Below are 22346 nucleotides of genomic sequence, written 5' to 3'. Positions count from 1 at the left end.
AAGAAATACGCTGTCCCAACCATGTGCTGAGCCTGTGCTAAATACTTTTAGATAAATCATCTTTTTAGCTTTTCTCCTTATCTATCCTAAGCTTTGTCACTAAATCAGATCCTAGAACAAGCCTTTGAGGAGACTCTGCGGCAACCTAGAAACTATATCTGCTCTTCCAGAACACCTTTAAAATGCATAACAGAGCAAGTTTGAAGGGAGTAGAAGGGAAGACTTATGTCTGCTGAAATGGTTGCAGTTTCTTTGGAATTAACATTGCAGAAGCAAGACTAATGATAGATTTAAAAGCAGAAGGTTAGGCTCTGGATAGACAGAGTCCTAGATAATCTAATTTTATCTTCAAAGGCAATACTCTTATAGTCTTGAAAATTTTCTTATATCCCAGAGAGAACAAAAAGGGTGATACTAAACCTGTGTAGTTTTAAAAAACCCTTCTTTTTTATTTCTTAAAGAATGTTTGATAAAATATTATTATATGCTATTATGAACTGTATTTTAGTTCTATTTCAGTAACAGCTGCCATAATTACATGATTCTAAATGTAAACTCTCCAAGAAAACCATATGAAGCACTTTTTTTTCTGGGTTAATATCCACAGAACAAATTAGCCAAATGGAAAGCTCTAGTCAGCTGTTTTGTTTCATGGGAGAGTAACTCATCAGCTCTCTGGAGAATTTGTGTTCAACCATTCCACACAAGACATTCAGCTTCCAACAAACTGTGCTTGCAAATATGTCCCTAGAGACTAATATCAAACATTCCACCACAATTCTATGATGCTTGTTTTAGGTTATTTTTGATTGATGGCCTGAAGTTATGGCTTAAGCTATTTTTAAGATTGTTTGTTGAGTTTTTTTAAAGTAGCATTTGGGAGGGGGAATGGAAACATCCTCCTTCTTCAAAATGCAAATTACAGTTATAATTTAATTGCACATTTTCCATCAAGCCAAGTATACCTACAACCGACTTACCCATGACTTTTCCATTCTTACATCTTACTTGATCCTTGAATGGGATCATAAGCAGCTAATATAGTTCTCATTTCAGAGTTAAAGAAAGGGCCAGAAAAGTTACATGGCTTTCTTAACTGTGGACAAACTATATGCTAGGGCTAAAACCACCAGCACAAGAATCTGTAGCTTTTGATTTTTAACCCAATGCTTTTCTTAGTATGTATGTCTTTGGTTTCAAGCAAAAACCAAATAAGGAAGTACACACAGATCTGTTCAACTTGATCCTCAGAACCAAGGGAAGAAAAGAAAAAGAAATCCAAAAAGTAGAGTTTATTTACTAATTATTCTAACTTTTTCATAGTTTTAAAATATGTGAATTTAAAATTTTTCTACTATAGAATGTGCACGTATCCCATCTGGCCTAGTTTACACAGACTAATAATAAATGTGGAGGATTTATTTTTCTCATATAACTCTTTTAACTCCCCTAAATTTTGTCAAATTTATTCCCTCATTGCACCAACATTTCATTTGACATCATAAATATCAATGGACAATGACTTTGCAGTCCTGACACAATATGGCAGTCTCCAAAGTTTTACGCATAGACCCAGAAAGGCTCATGCGGCTCCCAACAGAGAATTGAAGTATCTGATCAAACAGTTTAAACTGTTAGTGGAAGCTCATTGGTGCCCCGAGTTTAGAAAAAAACCCTTTAATCTTGTCAACAGATTAACCACCTACTTTTGCTGTTTCTTTGATATCTTCCTTGGCTGATATTCAAAGGGCAATTGAATATCAAAGGCTGCCTTCTTCAGTCACCCCCACAGAAAAAGTAAAAACTCTCCCTGCCGTGGCAGGCCCTTAGGGCTTTAACTTTTGTTCCCTAGCCATTATGCTCAGTCCTTTGACATACTTGCCATACATATAACATATATGAATTAATTCACAATTCAAGTGAATATATAACATGCAAATTCTTAACTGTTTTATACTTAAGTTTTTATCCTTTCTTCTATTGATAGAATTCTCTTTGCATATGTGTTTTCATTAGTGCTTGTTTTGGATTCCAAGTTCTTAGAGAACAAGAAGTTTCCATTTGTTCAATTATTCAGTCCTAAAACATTTACTGAGATCGTGCTATGCCTCCTGAGATACAGAGATAAAGTAAGCAGCATCCTTAGCCTTGAGGAGCTAATAGTGGTGTGAGAAAGACACACAAAGGACAAAACAACTGTTACAAAATGTGGCAAAAGAAAGATAGACATAAATATGAACTAATGAGAACAACCACTCTTCCCTGAAATATCTGAAAATGCTATAGAGAGAAGGATTTTTCACTGGACCTTGACCGATGAGGATAATCATCAGGTTGGGTGGATCAGGTAGATGGGGAGCAAAGAGAAGAGAATTAGAAATAGAAGAAAAGTCATGTGTGACAACTGAAAGGCATAACGGAACAGAGTGTATCTGAAGAATAGGGAGTCACTGGAAGTGGCTGAAGCACAGGTGGGATGTGTGTGTGTGTGTGTGTGTGTGTGTGTGTGTGTGTGTGTGTGTTGGAAAGTCTGGGGCTGGGAAAGGGCTGGAGATAGTGAGATAAGTAGAAATGAGAAGATAGTCAAAGATCTCTATGCTAAGTAGTTGAGTTTAGATTTAATTATCGTTAGAGAACAAAGTCACGTAATGGACATGTGCTTAGTTCCTCTACATAAAGAAATATGTAATATTTTCAGTTCAATGTAAGCCAATATGGTCCACCAGATATGTGAGGAAAGCCTAAACTAATATTTAAATAATGCTTCTGAGGTAGAATCAATACAATGTGGTAACCCATAAATGTGTGGGGTGTATAAGGAGGAAAAGAGAATGAAACATTGAAACATTTGCCTTAGGAGACTAGGTGTATTGTATAACTATGCACTGCAGATGGTTTCTACAATCCTTTATAGAGAATAGAGCAGTATACCTTGCTCAATCAGCCTTCAAAAATCCTGCTGACTGCCCATCAGTCATCTCTTGCCCTTAAGAGCAATGATTCAAATGATTAAAATCCTGAACAAGAAAATGACCACAGGTAAATCCAGTTAATTGTAGATTAAACTTAGATTCTTCATCCAGTTTCTGTCTCTGTTCAAGTTTTTCATGTCAATCACACAAGTTTCAAAGACTTCAACAGTTTGCATTAGCCCTTCCCAAGAGCATTTTAATATTCTTTACACCATTTAAATTTAAATTATTCCAAGTTCTTCCCTAAAGGAAAATCTACTTTACAGAATCAAATAAAGACCTGAATGGGCAACTGGGATAGCCATGCAGCAATCCCAGATGAGCATAGATATATTTATACAGGTAAAACTACTTTGAATAACCAGATGAAAATTAAACCACAAAGCCCACCAGACTTTACATTAAAGGGCAGTGCACTTTTGCTTATATGCAAAAGTAATAATTATGGTGTTATTTGCATTTATTTAGTAAAATTTACAGATCATATATTAGAGAAAAAAGTAATCTTAAAAATCCCCTACTGTATATCCTCATTTTAAGACACATGTCAATGTGATTATTTTATATGGTGTTACCTATCTCCATGGGGAACAAAAAGCTGCAATCAAATCAATGTAGTAACTTATAATTGGTATTTAGAATAAGAATATATGATAATTCAACTCCCTCAAATTATAGCACAAAAAATAAAATTCCTCAAAAACACATCAACAGAAGACTGTAATTATATCCTAGTGCACTTCAACTTTACCATAAGAAAGTAAAAGTCCTCTTCAAAAACATGTAATCTGTAGCAGGAAAGTAATAAGGCACATATAAGTAATATATTTATTTGCACAATGCTGTGTTAACTGAAACTTGTGCTTATTGGAAACATATTCTTGTTTTGCACAGTTCCGTGGTAGCTGAGTATTGAGAAAGGGAAGAGAAATGAGAGGGGAGAGGGAAGAAGGGAAAAAAAGAGAGAAATTTACTGTCTTTCTCTTCCCTCTCTTGCATGTACAATGGTCTTCCTCACAATTCACTCGTCTGCTCAGTCCACAAGCATTCCAGCTCTCTGTGAGCACAACTTCCATGACCACTATCAGCACACAAAGCCCTTTCCTTTTTTATTAAAAATAATCAAAACAGATGTAGAAATATAAAGGCTGGCTTAATACATACTATTACTTATTCATGATCCACTCATTTTTTAAAAAACATTGAATCTATGAGAGGACTTCAAACAGTTCATGGAAAATACATATTATTTAAAAACTAAGCATGTGTTTAAAAATTTTTTACACCAAAATAAACTCATACTAATTTGTTATAACATGTCTGAAAAGGATCTAATTTGAGGCATCAAGAAGGATAAGACATCAGTTTGAGGAGTCTCTATCAGAGCAACATAAATTCTCCTAAAATTGAAGCATGAGCAAACATCAAATTTACAGTGAAGCTTGGGAGGAAGAAAGGTGGAATAATGTATACTTTATGGAAAGATAATAGGGACAATGCCCCCAAAGAAATTAGCAGTTTATAAATGGATAAATTGCCTTAAGAAGGGATGAGATAATGTTAAAGATGAAGCCTGCAGCAGCAGACCATTCACATAAATTTGCAAGGAAAAAATTAATCCTTTGTGCCCTAATTGGAGAGGACTGATAATTAACAGCAGAAACAATAGCCAACACCATAAACATCTCAATTGGGTCAGCTTACACAATTCTGACTAAAAAACATAAGATGAGCAAACTTTCCACTTGGGTGCCAAAACTATTGCACAGACCAGCTGCAGACAAGAGTAGAGCTTTCAATGGAAATTTTAGACAAGTGAGATCAAGATCTTGAAGCATTTATTTGAAGAATTGTAACAAGAGATGAAACATGGCTTTGCCAGTCTGATCCTGAAGACAAAGCACAATCAAAGGAATGGCCTCCAAGAGACAGAAGTGGTCCAGTCAAAGCAAAAGGAGAACATTCATGAGCAAAGGTCATGGCAACAGCTTTTTGGGATGCTCAGGGCATTTTGCTTGTTGGCTTTCTGGAGGGCCAAAGAACAATAACATCTGCTTATTATCAGAGTGTTTGGAGAAAGTTAGCCAAAGCTTTAGCTGAAAAACGCATAAGAAAGCTTCACAGGAGAATTCTTCACAATGCCCCTGCTCATTTCTCTCACCAAACAAGAGCAATTTTGTGAGAGTTTCTATGGAAAATTATTAGGCATCCATCTTATGGTCCTGACTTGGCTCCCTCTGACTTCTTTTTGTTTCCTAATCTTAAAAAAGACTTTCAAGGGCACCTATTTTTCTTCAGTTAATGATGTAAAAAGACATTGACATGGTTAAATTCCCAGGACCCTCAGTTCTTTAGGAATGGATTATATGGCTGATATCATCACTTACAAAAGTGTCAAACTTGATGGAGCTTATGTTGAGAAATAAAATTTATATTTTTACTTTTTATCTCTTAATTCCATTTCTATTAACTTTTTGAAGTCTCCTTATATAGAAAAAAATATTCATAATATATACACAAACTGTAAGAAATAACAAATTTGCTTAACAAAACATCTCCTTTATATTTGAAACCCCCTGTGTAACATCCCAATCCATTTTTATAACTATGAAAATTAGATAATCTTATATTGCATCCTGAATTTTGTGTTAATCATCACTATGCTTTTTAAAAATAACTTTAACAGCACATATTTATAATTCCTAATAATAAATTTTGGCTGTTCTAAACTTTATATAAATGTCATTCTGGTATATTTACTCTCTACAATTTGCTTGTTTACTCAATGTTGTAAAGTTCTTCTGTGTTGAGGAAGATACCTGTAAGTCATCTGTTTTTGTGGCCATATGACAATGTGTTGTGTGACCATATATCTATTTGTTTATCCATTTTTCCCTTGATGGACATTCAGACTTTTTTGGATGGCTAGTATAAACTATGTCACTGTGAGCATTGTTCCACATCATCCCTGAACGTTTCTCTCAAATTTACACACTTAGGGGTGAAATTGATGAGTTACGTGACAGGTATATGTTCAATTTTACAATAAAATGAAAAATTGTTTTTCAAAGTGATTTTATCTATTCATTTTGCATTCTTATTTTCAACGTGTAAGAGCTCCCGTTACTTTTTTTTTTTTTTTCCTGAGACAGAGTGTCCCTCTATTGCCCAGGCTAGAGTTTGATGACACAATCTCGGCTCACTGCAACCTCCGCCTCCCAGGTTCAAGAGATTCTCCCGCCTCAGCCTCCCAAGTAGCTGGGATTACAGGCATGTGCCACCACACCCGGCTAATTTTGAATTTTTAGTAGATATGGTGTTTCACCATGTTGGTCAGGCTGGTCCTGACCTCAGGTGGTCCACCTGCCTCAGCCTCCTAAGTGCTGGGATTACAGGCATCAGCCCACCGCACCTGGCCTCCCGTTACTTCTTTATCCTCGCCAACATTTGATATTGTCAGCATTTTTTTCATATTTTGTGAGTATAAATGCATTTTATTTTGGTTTGTTGAACAGATCAATTTAAATTTCACTGATTAAAAGTAGGTTGTGCTTTCTTTAAAATAAATATTTTCCATTTACAAAAGAACATATTTGCTCACAATAAGTGAATTTAAAACAAGCTAATGGAAAAATGATCTCCATTAGCTTGTTTTTAATTTACTTACTGATTCATAGGAATGTTTTATGTATTTTGTATTCTAACTCTCTCTCAGTTACTTGTGTAGCAAATATCATCTGTCATATTGTGGCTTGTCTTTTCAGTCTTTAAAAAGTGTCTCTTAATGAGCAATTTTGAAAAAATTATCAACCTTTTCATTTACGGTTTGTCTTTTTCATGGTTTAAAAAATTTTTTTCCTAACATATGATCATAAGATCATAGAAATTTACTTCCATATTTTAAAGGTTGCCTTTCATATTCATGATGGAACTGTTTTGAGTATGGTATGAGGTATGGACTCAATTTATTTTTTCCCATGTAAATAACCAATACCATTTTTGATATATCACATTTTCATATATGCATAGATCTGATTTGATTCTCTATTCTCCTCCATTGGTCTTTGGTTTATCCTGTTTCAATACTAGACTGCCTTAATGATGACAAGGTCTTATATCATTTACAACAAATTATTCCACTATATTAAGGTTTTAGACACATCTTGTTATATTTAAGACAAGTACAATTTCCATTGTTTTTGAACGTTATATGTTTTTAACATTGTATTTCTGATGTGTAGGAATTTTGCTGATATTTTTATATTGATTTTGTATCAAGGAACTTGCTAAATTATCTTTCAGTGGTTGTTAATGAGGTTGAGAATATTGTCATGTTTATTAGTCAGCTGGTTATCATCCTCTGTGTATCTGTTCAAGTCTTTTGTACTTTTATTGGGTGGTCCATTTTTCTTCTTATTGATTTGTTGGACTTCTTCACATGTTTTGGATATGACTTCTTTGTTAATTAATGAATTGCAATACCTTCTTTGACTCTGGCTCTCTCTTTACTCTTATTTATGTTTTTTGAGAAACAGAAGTTCTTAAGTTTAATTTAGCCTGGTGTATTACATTTTCTCTACATGGCCAGCACATTTTCTGGCTTCTTTCTGAAACCTTTCAGATTACAAGTTTATAATGACATTCTCTTATATTCTCAAAGGATTATTGCTTTGTCCTAACAGATCTATGGTTCACCTGGAAAAAATCTTTATATGTCATGTGAAGTAGTAATCTAGTTTCACTCTTTTTCATATGGAAACAAATATAATTGACCCAACACCATTTACTAAAAACACCATTCCTATTATTTGTTATCCCTCACTGTTCCTTAGGTCGTGTGTTATATATGTATAGATTCGCTTTTGAGCTCTCTATTCTGTTCTGGTGATCTAAGCATTTAATCCTGTGTTTATACAATACCATCCACTATAGTAGCTTTATAATGTCTTCATATCTGACTTAGCAAGTCTTCCAATCTTGTTCTTGTTCAAATGTGATTACACTATTCCTGGCCCTCTGCATTTCTTTATAAGTTATGGAATTAGCTTGTAACAAAAATAACCTGATAGAATTTTATTTTGCATCTATAGGGCAATTGAAGGGGAAATAATACCTTCACAATAGTAAGTCTTCAAGTCTAAAAGCATGGTATTATCCTTCCATGTATTTATTTTGGTTTTCTGTCTATTCCTTCAAAGTTTTATAGTTTTCTATGTAGAGATCTCATACATTCTTATTAGGTTTATAGCAAGGTGTTTCAGGGAATTTAAATGATATCACAAATGACTTTTTTCATTTCACTTTGTTACTGCTAGGAATAAAATTGATTTTTATATATAGACATTTTATTGAGCAACTCTAATAACTAACTTGTAAATTCTAATCAGGTATTATAGAATTTTTTGGATTTTCTCCACAATTAGATCATCAGCAAATAGTGAGTTTGTTTCCTTTTAACTCTTGCGCTTTTTTTCCCTCACCTTACTGCAAAATCTGTGGCTTCCAGTATAAAGCTGAATAGAAGTGGTGATTGTGGATATTCTTTTCCTATTCATAATCTGAGTAAAAGTTATCAACATGTACCATTAAGTATAATGTTTGCTATAGGTTTTTTTAAACCACATGGAAGAAATTTCTTTTATTTTTAGTTTGCTAAGAGTTTTTAATCATAAATTGAAGATTTTATCAAATGCCTTTTCTGCAGCTGCTGAGGTAATTTTACAGCTGTCCCTTTTCTTGGTAAAATTATTGAAACACAGTGATTCTCTTGAATTTTAAACTGAACTTGGCATTCCTAAAATGAAATCAACTTGATCACAATATACTAATCTCATCATATATCACTGGATTTCATTGCTTGTTATTTGGGGTTGGGTTTTGTATTTATTGCCAGAAGTATTATGGACCTAAAATTTTCCTTTCTCATACTGATTTTAGATTTTGATACCAAAGTGTTAATGAGTTCAAAATTAACCACAGCATGTTCTCTGTTTGTACTTATTTGATTTAGTTTGTATGAGATGGCTGTTATTTCTTCTTTAAAGCTTGGAAAATTCACTGGTGAAGCCACTTTGGCTTTATTTCACTCTGTATGTAGGCTTTTAATTACAAATTCATTTTATCTAATAGTTGTCATAATTTTTTATTTCTTCTTGTATCAATTTTAATAGTTTTATTTATTTTAGATTTTTCCATTTTACCTAAATTTTCTAATTCTTTGACATAGGGTAGTTCTACATAGTCAGTTTTACATAGATTCGTCTACATGTTTACAATTTTCATTTTTTTCCCTACTCTTTTCTGCACCTGTGAGCTCCAATGTGTACTTTTGCCCAAAGAACACTCTTTGGTATTTATTTTAACGTGGCTGGATGATCAATAAATTTAGTTTCTGATGGCCTGAAAATGCTTTTACCTGAATTGTCAAAAGACCTTTTACCTGGGCATAGACTTCTAGGTTGGTTGCTAATTTTTTTCAGCAATTTGCATATATCTCTCCATTGTCTAGAAGAAGTAGGTATCTTCTCAATTTATTGTTAATCTGAAAGTAATACTTTATCATCTATTTTTGATATGTTATTTGTCTTTGATTTTTAGTAGTTGTACCCTGATGTGTCCAAGTGTGTTTTTCAGGTCAGTTAAGGTTCATGGTTTCTTGGTTTTTAAAATTTGGGACATGTATTTTATCAGTTTTGGAAGACTGGCCATTATTTCTCCAAATACAACTTGTATATTTTTCTCTTTTATCATTCTCATTCTATCACCTATGTTTCTTACTTTTTTAATTATACTTTTCATACCTTTTATCATCATGCTTAATTTTATTTTCTATTTTATCTTTTTCATTTCACCCAATCTTTTCTAAAATTTCCTGTTATGTCCCTAATTTCAATCATTGTATATTTCTGTACTATAATTTACACTTCATTCTTTTTCATTGTTTTTAATTCTCTGTATATTTTTGCTCCTTATTTTATTTACCTCCTTGAACATATTAAGAATAGTTTTATGTTCTGTCTTATAACAACAAAATCTATCGTGTATGTTTCTATTTTTTATGTTCCCTTGTCTTCTTTTGAACATGGTCATTTTTGTTTAGTGCTAGACATTGGTGTAGAAGTAATTGAGGCCTAGTATAATGTTTTCTTCCTTCAGACAGGATGTGTGTTTACTCTGGTGTTCACCTAGGGATATCAGAATTCCAAGGTTTTCTTAATATAATTTTAGAAACTGAGGTAATTCAAAGCTGGGCTTCAGTCTCTGAAATACTAGTTTACTTCTAATTTGCCTTACTCCAAGGGCATAGAAATCTCACCTACACAATGATAAGCTTACCAGGACTGCTACATTGAAGGTCCACAGACCTCAATCTATGTCCCCTTATCCTTTCAAGGCTGTGAGAAGTGCCGTACAGCTTCTCATACTATTCATTTTATCTTCCTGAATGTACATGTTCTTCTGTGGAAAACCAATTATCAAGCTCATCTATGTTTTTCTCTTTCTTTTGGACATTGCCTATTAATTCTTCACTGTGATATTAATTATATGATGCCTCCAAGGTACATTTTTTAAGTATATATTTTTTCTAGCTTCTCTGGTGGTTCACAGCTGCCTCATGGTTTGAATTATACAGAGTACCATTATTGGAATGGAAGTCTTTCACCAATTTTATTTGGGGAAAAATTATTTCTACTATCTTCATTTAGTGAATTTTCTCTTTATGCATTAGTTTGTTTCATTTCAAATTTGCTGATTTTTACTTTTGCTTTTTTTGATCTGCTGATAATCTTATCCATTGAATTCTCTACTACAAATATTTTTAAACATAAGACCCCATAGGGACTTTATTATACTTATGTTAAATATTTGGAAGGAAATGAACATAATGAGTGAATGTATAAATGATTTCAGCAGAAAAATGAAAGAACTGGAAAAGGATCAAATAAATATTAGAATTTAAAAAATGTATATATTTACTTCCTGAGATATCTTATAATTTTTTGCCTACCAAACATTGGAACAAAATACACATGTACAATTTTTGTTTTGTTTTGTTTTGTTTTGCCCCCAGAGGATGCACTCCTTTCTTGTCACATGGCTAGGTCAAGGGGAAGAACTTTTAGTTTCTGTCAAGTGTTGTGCTGAGTTGCAGTTAACAAAAATATTAAATTAGGCTGACCTCTGTTTCAAATGGTATTAAAGAAAACTGTATTTCCCTTTCATCAAATCTTTGACTGAAGCTGACAAGAATTTGTTGGGATTTGAACTCAGATTGGTTGCAGATGTAGGTAGTTACTTTTGGATCATCTTTGGAATATTTTGGTTTTCAACCAAGAAAGTTTAACCACTCCATTTGGTTTGATTCGGGTTTAAAATGTATCATATATCTTCTTCTGTTGTGATGTCTCAGTTTTCTATTTTTCTTTTTCCTATCTACTTTCTATGAAACAATTTTGTTTTACTTATTTCTATTTCTATGTTTAGAGTTTTCCATTAAAATTTAACAAATATAAGGGCTTATGATTAAAATTTTAACATGAGAAATACTTAATCTTAATGTAACTCAGTTAATGTATTCTTTTCCAACAATACAAGGGTTAACAATCAACTCTTTCCTCACTTAAATTCTATTTTCCCCAGTACATTGATACTATTATGTGTTTTTGAACCCCACAAATTATTATTGTTGTTTCATACAGTCAATGTTTATTTTTAGGTAACTGCATGTTAGTCAAGGTATTTGCTCCTTATTCTTTCTCTTGGTCTTCCATTTTCCTAAACGTTCCTTTAGAGAGTTGCCTTTCTTCTTTCTTTTATTCAAACCACGTTCTTCAGAATTACCTTCAGTGAGGGTTTTTTTGGTAGTAAACATAGCTTTTGTCAACTTAAATATGTTTTTATGTCATCCTATTCTTTAAATTCCGCTTCACTGAGTATACAGGTATAGGGTTTACTTATTTTCTCTTAGTATTATTTCAGTTCCTTCTGGTTTCTATTGTTGCTGTTTAGAAGTTGTTTTCATATCTAATTGTTGGTGTTTTAGATTTTTTTTTCTCTTTGAATGTCTTTAAGATCATCTTTGTTTCTAGAGTATGTCATCTTTATTATGATGTGTTTGTTTTTATGATGCCTGAAATTTGTTTTACTTTCTGCATCTATACATTTATGTCATTAATTCTTGGAAAGTCAATTCTATCTGCAACCTTTGCGTATTTCTCATTTTCTCTATTATCTTCTTTTGAAATTCTGTAAACACTTAGGTCAAATCCTTTTACTCTATCTTCTACTTTTTTTTTAACTGATATATTTTCTATCTCTTTTTCTTTCTTCATTATATAGTATATCTTTAGTTCTATCTCCAAGTTTATTAATTTTCCCTTCAACTGATTTTTTTTTTTTTTTGAGACGGAGTCTCACTCTGTCGCCCAGGCTGGAGTGCAGTGGCCGGATCTCAGCTCACTGCAAGCTCCGCCTCCCGGGTTCACGCCATTCTCCTGCCTCAGCCTCCTGAGTAGCTGGGACTACAGGCGCCCGCCGCCTCGCCCGGCTAGTTTTTTGTATTTTTTAGTAGAGATGGGGTTTCACCGGGTTAGCCAGGATGGTCTCGATCTCCTGATCTCGTGATCCGCCCGTCTCGGCCTCCCAAAGTGCTGGGATTACAGGCTTGAGCCACCGCGCCCGGCCCTTCAACTGATTTTAATCCACATCTTAATCTAAGTTTTAATTTTAATGATACATTTTTATCGCTATTATTTCTATCAGTTCTCTTGGAAGTCTGCCTAGCCATTTTTATTCTCCTGAATTTTTCTATATAATGCCCTCTGTTATGTCTTTAAATATGTTAAACATAATTATTTTCCATTTTGTGTCTGTTATTTCTCATGTTAAATTGTTTTGTTGGAGATCCAATTATTTTCTTTGCTGGATTTTTACTTATACTGCTTGTTTTCATTGCTTATTCTTATTTTAAATACTTTAACTGTGAATTCATGTTTAATGAAAATTTATATGTATGAATTTTTTTAGACCTAGGATGATGTGACATTCTTTCATAGAGGATTTTCTTGTGTTCCATTTTAAACTAAGCCTTTTAAACTAAAAGCTACGAGTTTTAGACCTTACGGTTAGTATAAGTTCAGGCTGTAAATACTTGGATAACAAGGTCATCATAGCTCAGAAGACATCCTCAGGACAGATGGCTCCTTTAGAGAGTGTTAACCTTTCTAGTTTCCTGCTTTCTTCTTATTTTTAGCCTCTGAGATTTTCCCTTACTTTCTTGCCAATTCAGCAACACATTTTGTTTTGTTTGTTTTTTATATCCTTTTGTTTGTTTTTTATTCCTTAGGCGTGTGTTTTTGAACATGCAGTTTTCTAAGCTGTCAGCAATAAGCATCTCCTCACTCATGTTTTAACTCTGATATCTGACATCAGACAATTTAGTGTCTCCAAACTATTCTCTTGAAGGCATCATTTACCTCCTTGTTGACACTTTCCTTAATTGTTATTAACATATATTCTCTTCTTGAAGTTCTCATTTCTTTTGTCTTTCAAAACACTGTGACCTTCACTACATCTGCTTCATCTCTTTCCCATCACATAACATGCATTTATCCATGAGTTTGTATTTTATCTGTTTTCGCTTTTCTATACTAGGGTTTATTTGATGGTCTCATTCAGTCTCATAACTTCAGTTACCATTGCAGTTCCTCAACTACTAATTAGCTCACCCAGGAAAATAGTCTAAACTTCTTAATCTAACACATTTCGATGCCTAATATTTTGGACATACAGCTTGATGGCTATCTAGTTTAGTTCCTCAAATTCAATATAACTAAAACTGAGTTCATCTTGTCTTCCAACTAGTTTCTCTTTGTGTACCCCCATGTGGCATACTAATTCTACCAGGAACTGTATATGAAATTTCAGAACTGCTCTCTCTGCCTCCCAAATGCATTCACTTTTTAAGTCCTACTGCATCTTGCACATGATCTCAATACTCTTTTCTAAATCAGGCCATCATTACCTCCAACATGGATACCCCAAATGCTTCCATCCCTTCCTCATTTCCAATGTCATTCTCACCCTTTAAACAAGACTCAGTCTTTGGCTTCTCAGAATTCCAAGACTTCATACATGGTTGTATTCTTCTATCACTTGATCTCACAGTCTCTGCAACTCTCTCTTTATATATATAATATATGCCAATATATAATTTAATATGTACATACATGTTTAACATTATATATTATATATAATTACTTGTTCATGTAAATTGATTAATAATTTTATTCTTATGATTTGTTTATTTAATGAATTTTCCCTTAAGGGAAATAGCTCATTGATTCTCCATATCCCCTCCCCCCAACACAAAAAACAGCACATTTTGTACAGAAGGCATAATATTTGTTGATTAGACCACATATTGAAAAATGAGTTTCGAATTAGTTTTCCTGTTTATGGTATATCTACCTTTAATCCCTTCTATCACTGTTTCTAAATTAATTCTCATAAGTCTCAGCTCAAAACATGGCACTTACCTGTTCTAAATCATCAATGATTATATTTTTTCTATGGAAAAAAGTTCAAAACTAGCATGAAACTTAAGCCATTGATGATCTTGCTCTAGTCTTCCTTTTCAAATTTGTCTTCCAATATTTACCCTCCCATGCTCTGCAAGCCATTTAGAATATGGTACTTACTGTTTTCCATGCATGCCTCACATATACAAGTGTCAGTGCCCTTCCCAATTCTGTTGCTGCATCTAAATGCCCTTCTCCACATCTCAAGGAAAGGACAGGTTTACACTGGCTAAGATCCTCGGCTTCAGTTTCTAAAAGTTGTAGACTTGCACCCTAGACCTAGCATTTTTATCAGCCAAGTGATCTTGACCTCCTAAGTTTTGGTTTGCTCATCCATCAAATGAGCATAATAATAATAGACCTCCTCAGGGGATCATTGCAAAGATTTAAAAAGATCCACATAGAGTAGTTGACAGAGGACTCAGCCTATATGTTCAGGAAACATATAGGAGTATTAAGTATTATGGTTAGTATTTCTGAAATTACTCCAAGGGTGGTAGAGACTGCCCTTTGCCCACTTCCACATCCATTCTGCTGGTGATCTAGAGGTCATAAACTTGCTGCTGCTGCCACGAGTACCACCACAACTGTCTCTCCCAGCAAAAACACCAGTTAGGAAACCTGAATCCTGGCATTCTGAATGGATAGAAGCTGTTCACATCTCAGCCAGCCGATTTGCCACCATCAACAGCAGCAGGAACACGTCTTTCATTTCATATCCACCTGTGATTTTCCCATGTGTTTGTAGCAGAGACAAATTTGCATCCTGAACACACACTGTAAGAAGATCCAGGAAATGCTTTTAATTCCTTGATCTCTCCAACTTGAAAGAGGATAAAACCAAGTTTGGGAAGGCCAATCCATAATATCTGCTACAAAAGTCATTGAGTTGCCACTGCTTCAAGTTGTTCCTGAATTTTTCCTAGCTGAAAGTAATTGTCCTTCCTCCTTCTTTAAGGGGGTGGTTTTCAACCGCGCTGGATATTAGAGCTACTTGAGAATGGAAAAATACTTATTTTTAGTGCACTCCCAAAAAGTCTAATTTATCTGAGACAGGGATGCACCTTGGACATTTTTTAAATTCTAATGTGTACCCAATGTTTAGAACTACTGCTATAAAACTTGTAACCTTTCATTTATTCTCATCACTTCCTAACTTTTGTTTAGTGATATATGAAATGTCCTTACTCTTCCTGCTAGATCATAAGCTCTCTGCAGACAGTATGTGAGTCTAATCTATTTTTATATCCTTTACAACTTGCAGCAGATTACTTTGCAAATGACATGTACTTTACATGTTTTTCAAATGCATTAATAAATAGATGGTGTGTGATGCCTTGCAAACAATAGTATATTAAAGATACCAGGCATGGCACCTAGTCCTTGCCTCTCTCCCACGTGAAATGTTCTCAACTACACTTCTTGTGAATCTATTCATTCTGCATAGCATAGTAAAAATGTTAAGTGGATATATTACTCAGAGTATTAGGCTTTTTATCAATAACTCAACCATAAAATATAACTTGACGCAAAATTGTTCTGGTTTTAAAAATAGCACCTAAGAAATAACATTCTCAGCTACAGAAACTATTACCAATGAACTTACATCTTTTTTTTTTTTTTGAGACGGAGTTTTTGCTCTTGTTGCCCAGGCTGGAGTGCAATGGTGCTATCCGGGCTCACCGCAACCTTCACCTCCTGAGTTCAAGTGATTTTCCTGCCTCAGCCTCCCAAGTAGCTGAAATTACAGGCTTGCGCCACCACACCCGGCTGATTTTATATTTTTAGTAGAGCAGGGGTTTCTCCATGTTGGTCAGGCTGGTCTTAAACTCCCAACCTCAGGTGATCCACCCACCTCGGACTCCCAAAGTGCTGGGATTACAGGCGAGACACAGCACAGCCAAACTTACATCTTTTTAAGGGAGAAATCTAAAATCTAAAGGAGGGAACTACAAAAACAAAGCCAAGTCCATTGATGCCATTGAATTTCTGAACTACTCATCTGTCTTCTACTCATCTGTCTTCATTATGTTCTTTGATGTATCAGTGTACCACTAAATAAACCTTCTAAAATCCCAATATGCAAAGATAAAACTTCTGGGCTTAAATGTTGTGTTAGTTGCTTAATAACTTTGAAAGAAGTTTGAGAAGAATGTCTAAGTGACACATTCCAAGTGAATGACTAGCACTGCTGAGTTCACACCTAGAAAAGTTGAATGCTAACCAATTGGGGGTACATTGTTTATATTAATAGTTCTTACAGCTCATAATGAAGAACAGCTTTGTTCAAGACTTTTTAATCTTTGAAAGCAAAAATTTTCCAATGTCTTTGACAAATTATTCCTCAGGTGGTGATTCCTGAGACAAAAATCACATAGTTCTCATCCTCTTTCCTACAGCTCTACCTGTTAGGGCATGATTAAAACAAGCTAATTGGCTTGCTCTTCTGGACACAGAATTATTCCCTGAGAATTTTAAACTATTAATGTTAGTGATAAAGAGGAAAAAGTAAAGAATAATGTTTAGAAAAGCATAAGATAGTAAAAAGTGGTCAGATTGGAAAAATTCATTCTCTTACCTGTTCTGCCTGCTTCATTCCAGTTAGAACTACTTGCATTCGAAGTTCAAATCACTTTAAAAAGCTTTCAAGTTTCAAGATCCTTCTTCATCCTTAATGTACCCAGGTGAAAATTTGTTCTCAAGACTAAACATTTCCCAACTTCAAATGAGCTCCTATGCCATTCTCTCACTTGTCTTTTCCCTTCCTCAATAAAGTTTGATCTTTCCTTCCTTTCTTCTTTCTTTCCTTCCTTCTTTTCTTCCTTCCTTTCTTCCAATCTTCCTTCCTTCCTAACAGATTTCCAACAGCTTAACTTCCTTAAGGTCTTCCTAGAAAGGTCTCTCCTCACTCTCCTTTCTATTATAATGGTTCTCTAAGAATTATATATCGTTCTAATAGAATGTGTATCTTTTATATAGTTATAATACCTCTATTTTTAAGAAACACTATTTGGATATATTCAAAGATCAATAGTTAAACGATAGACTTCATGAAAATGAGGAATTAATTTCTTAGTGTATTTTTTCTAACCAAGAAGAAAAGAATAAACATTCAGTTTGTTCTCTTACTTCAAATTACATTCACTATTACTAAGACAGGGGCTAAGCTAAGAGAATCCAGACTCCTTGAGGGGGCAGGGAGTTCAAATCACTGAGTAAATATTTAAGAAGTGTTGACCTGGACCAAATGCCTCCTCCCACTGTATAGTCCTACAAGTGTAAAATCACAAGGTTTTGAGATATTAGACCAATTCTGTCCTCACCCTACCCAACTTCCTGATGTTGCTTTTACAAAACAGAATTGAATAAGAAGTGAATTTCTTTTAAGAGGCCGGGTGCGGTGGCTCACGCCTGTAATCCCAGCACTTTGGGAGGCCTAGGCGGACGGATCACAAGGTCAGGAGATGGAGACCATCCTGGCTATCACGGTGAAACCCCGACTCTATTAAAAATACAAGAAGAAACAAAAACAAAAACAAACAAACAAACAAAAAAACTAGCCAGGCGCGGTGGCGGGCGCCTGTAATCCCAGCTACTCAGGATGCTGAGGCAGGAGAATGGCGTGAACCCGGGAGGCGGAGCTTGCAGTGAGCAGAGATCGCACCACTGCACTCCAGTCTGGGTGACAGAGCGAGACTCCATCTCAAAAAAATAAATAAATAAATAAAAATAAATTAAGACATATGGTCTATGTTGTAAGGAATTTTCTGTGGATCCAGGCCTATTATCCTATTAGGACTTGGATGGGAGAAGGACCATCTTGTCTTATATTTAGGCATCTGATCTGATCACTAAATAAGTTACAGGTATTTTGATGTTGTCATGTTTCAAGTGTCATTTAAAATAAGCAATTGAAATATTATCAATTTGGTGTAATCCCTTTTGTGGTTTTATATATTCATTTTATAATACACTAAAAGCCTCACAAAATGGCAGTAGACTGCCAGTTCCTAACCACTGAGGGGCTATGTTTCATGATGCTATTATATACATCTAAAACGAAAATAAATATTAATGAAAGTGACGTTTTCCATATTAAGTGAAGAGAGTTAAAGGTACATACTTTATTTCTATGAAGTGATAAATACTTGATTGCTGTAAATGTGAATAAAACTTTTATTTTTAAACCTTTCAAGGGAATTAGATCTATTTTCCTGCTGTTTTCAAGCCTTCAGTAACCCTCTGAGTGTGTTTGTACTCACTAGGAAGGAACATTTCTGTGGAATTAATCAAATGGAGAATTCAATGTTCCTTGTAGATGATTTTGGCCATGTTCCATTGCGAACTTTCTAGTCTGCATTTCATCTTTCCTGGGAAAAGACCCACATATTCCAAATCCTCTGCCTTTTCTCTACTTGTTAATGAAGAACAATATAGCAAAACTGCTATGTACAGAATTAATAATCATGTGCATTTAGCAAGGCTCTCTGCTGGGAACTTCATCACTAGAATAAGGCAAAACGCATGAGAATAACAGTTCAAATGTAGTCAGTACAAACTAGTATCAAAAACGCTGTTGTATCATCATCGTTAATTGCTCCTCTGATTTTGCCAAAATTAAAAAAAAATTCTGTTGGGAGAGAATTAGAAAATATTCAAAGCTCCTAATATATTCCAGTAAATCCTGAGATGACAAATCTCATTTTCCGAGGAAAAGCAGTACTACTTTTTTTTTTTTTTTTTGTAACAACAAAGAATTCATGTTCAACGCCTAATTAAAACCTTTGGAAATCTATATGCGTTGTTTCTTAATGGCTTTCCAAATTTACAAGACAATCAGAATCCTTATCTACCACTGGCTTTAGGTTTCATATCAGCTTTTTTATTCACCTTACAGAATGATTTTCACCTTGCAGATGAATTCTAGCTATTTTATCCATAGCTATAATGGAATAGCTGCTGCTATTATTCATGCTCTATACATGTTACTTTGGCCCTAAAGCCTGAAGGAACCTATTATTGTTTTCTACCACTGATGATTTTATATGCACTTCTGCATTTGGGCAATTGTTCAACAATAGTCACAAAGACCTAGCACTTGTTCAGAATCCTACCTGCTGAGGAGTTTTATTTGGCCAGCTTGGTAAAAGATATTTAAATGAAGATATCTAAAGCTAGTAGAAAACAGAGATTTTGGAGTCATCAGCACATTTGGAATGGTGGAAGTCACAGCTAAGGAGGGGATGTGGTACAGGAAGACCTTGGGGTAAATGTGCAGAGCCCTTATTCAGTGAAGACTCGAATGACAATGTATTGATTATTAATTTATATTTCAGTAAAAAAGACTGTTTTTCCATCAAAATCTGCCTCTAGAATTTTCCAGCAAGAAGTAAGTGATGAGAGATATTAAAAGCCCTAGCAACAGTTTATATTTATATCCTTGAGGTAAAACCATCCTGTTTCAACAGATACCATATTCTCATTGAATTCCACATTAGCTTATGATAAACACAAGATGTTTTTCATAATCTAGCTGCAGGTTTTATGCATTTTTTTAGCAAAACACACAAGAACTGCCAAGATGGGAAAGTAACCTTTCCTAAATCACTCCAAATGTCACCATGACTAGAAGCATATTTTCCTAAATTGGTGGATTTTTGCTTAAGAAAATATAAATTCATCCGAATGCTTCACTCACATTATATTAAGGTTTCATCATTTATCCTATAAACAAAATTCTGCTTTTATATACATGAATCACTTTGTCATTCACAGGATCAAACCAAAATGACAACTGCTCAATTTTACTGTCAATACTGCACAGCATCACTTCTTGGGAAGAAATATGTACTAAAGGATGACAGTCTGTTCTGTGTTACATGTTATGATCGTGTATTTTCTAACTATTGCGAGGAGTGCAAAAAACCAATTGAATCTGATTCTAAGGTAAGTCTCAACACAATTTACAGAATTACTGCATATGAACGCAAACAAGTGGGTTGGAGTGCCTCTTTTCCTTTAGTGTTGACTTTCAACACCATTTCTCTGCTACTGGATATACAAGGATCTTAAAAGTTATCAGCAGTCAAACTCTAGCCACTACACTTAGCACTATGAAATACAACATATGCTTAATCCTCACATGATCTTATAAGGTAGCTGAGAATGCTAAAGATTAATGATGTTAAGCTATTTGTCCAAAGTTACACAGCTAGAATTTTCCTGCTGTTTCCAAGCCCTTGGTAACCCTCTGGATGTGTTTGTTATTTCTGGAATGACAAGGGTATAAATAAATGCATAAAGAATTGAGGTTGTAAGGATTCAAAATCTGTTTTCTGACGTAAAATCAGCTTTATTTCTACTAAGCCCTACTGATAGCTCTCACTCCTACCACCCATTCCTCCGACATGCTTATTTTCTTTCTTTCTTTCTTTCTTTCTTTCTTTCTTTCTTTCTTTCTTTCTTTCTTTCTTTCTTTCTTCTTTCCTTCCTTCCATCCTCCAAATGTCTTTCTCTCTCTCTCTGTCTTTCTTCCTTTCTTTCTGCGTTTGCATTACTTAGGTGATATTATTTTTTTGTTTGCTTTTTAGATAAGTCTCAAAAAGTAATAGAACATTGTACCCCAAAATTTTAAAAAATCATTCCACGAAAAACCTCTGTCATAGTTTATAAAAAGAATATAGGCAAATTTTGAAGACACAGCAGATAATTCATTTGTTTTTTCCCAGCTGCCTTAAGTGACCCACCAAGAAAGCCCTGGGCTCTAGCTCTTAATTACCCCAGAGAGTCTCCTCTCTATGGGTAACAGTTTCAGTAACAACTTTCCCTCAAGCTACTAGCACAACCTACTGACATGAGAGTCCCAGGAGTGTTCAGTTTTGTCTTATAAAATGTCCTGTTTTGTCACAACCACATTTAATTAACTTTTATTTACTGTCTCAAAGGATCTTTGTTACAAAGACCGGCACTGGCACGAAGGATGCTTCAAGTGCACCAAATGCAATCACTCTTTGGTGGAAAAGCCTTTTGCTGCCAAGGATGAGCGCCTGCTGTGCACGGAGTGCTATTCTAATGAATGCTCCTCCAAGTGCTTCCACTGCAAGAGGACCATCATGCCTGGTAGGATCTCAAGGGGGCTCCTGTCTCTAACTGAAGCTGCCATGCTTTTCATTAAGTCCCAGCACATGAGGAGTGCTGCAGCTCCCAAAACCCTGGTTTTGAGAATGACATCTTTCTTACTCTCTCAATCTCCTTCCGTGTACCTTAGAAATAAAAAGATTGTTCATTCATTATCCTTGAATAGGTAAATTACAGTGTTCTGTGTATTTTCATAAAGTCTAATTCATTGAAACATTTCAAGCCAGAACCTCACCCATAAAATAAAGAAAAATTTATAGCAATAATACTACATTAAACGCAGTGCCCTAGGCATAATGAATGGCATCAGAAAGAGTGATTCATCATAGGCGACTGGGGCCAACTGTCATTTTGTAGCTTGACACAAACTGTTTTGGGGATCAGTCATTGTTATTCTCTCTTAGGGAAGACAGGGTTCATGTATATCATTCCACTTTTGGCAAGGACTAATTCTTTATATTTTGATCTTCTTCTCAATCTCTATGGACAGCAGCATAAGAACATAATTCAATCTTACTGTCTCACTCTTGTTCTCTCATTTTCTTATTATGGATTCAGAGAATTTCTAGAAGGCCATAACTGCACAGCGTAGTCTCAGCAGTTGTGCTCAGGGCATTTTTAATACCCCTGTAATGATTTTGATGGCCCAATTTATCCA

General features: G+C 34.6%; 1 protein-coding gene across 1 annotated transcript in view; it reads left to right on the top strand.

Annotated features, from left to right (window-relative positions):
* The window catches only part of FHL5 (four and a half LIM domains 5), a 54119-nt gene that overhangs the window by 18857 nt on the left and 12916 nt on the right, over nt 1–22346 (top strand). Inside the window, exons 2-3 of the mRNA XM_001100497.5 lie at nt 20327–20497; nt 21496–21670. Coding sequence (XP_001100497.1) covers nt 20339–20497; nt 21496–21670 — 334 coding nt within the window. The 5' untranslated portion in view covers nt 20327–20338. The remainder of the gene's footprint in view (nt 1–20326; nt 20498–21495; nt 21671–22346) is intronic.

Source organism: Macaca mulatta, chromosome 4 (assembly GCF_049350105.2).
Source record: "Macaca mulatta isolate MMU2019108-1 chromosome 4, T2T-MMU8v2.0, whole genome shotgun sequence".
Lineage (NCBI taxonomy): Eukaryota > Metazoa > Chordata > Mammalia > Primates > Cercopithecidae > Macaca > Macaca mulatta.
The sequence above is the reverse complement of the archived record's forward strand: the minus strand, read 5'-3'. Positions and strand labels throughout refer to the sequence as shown.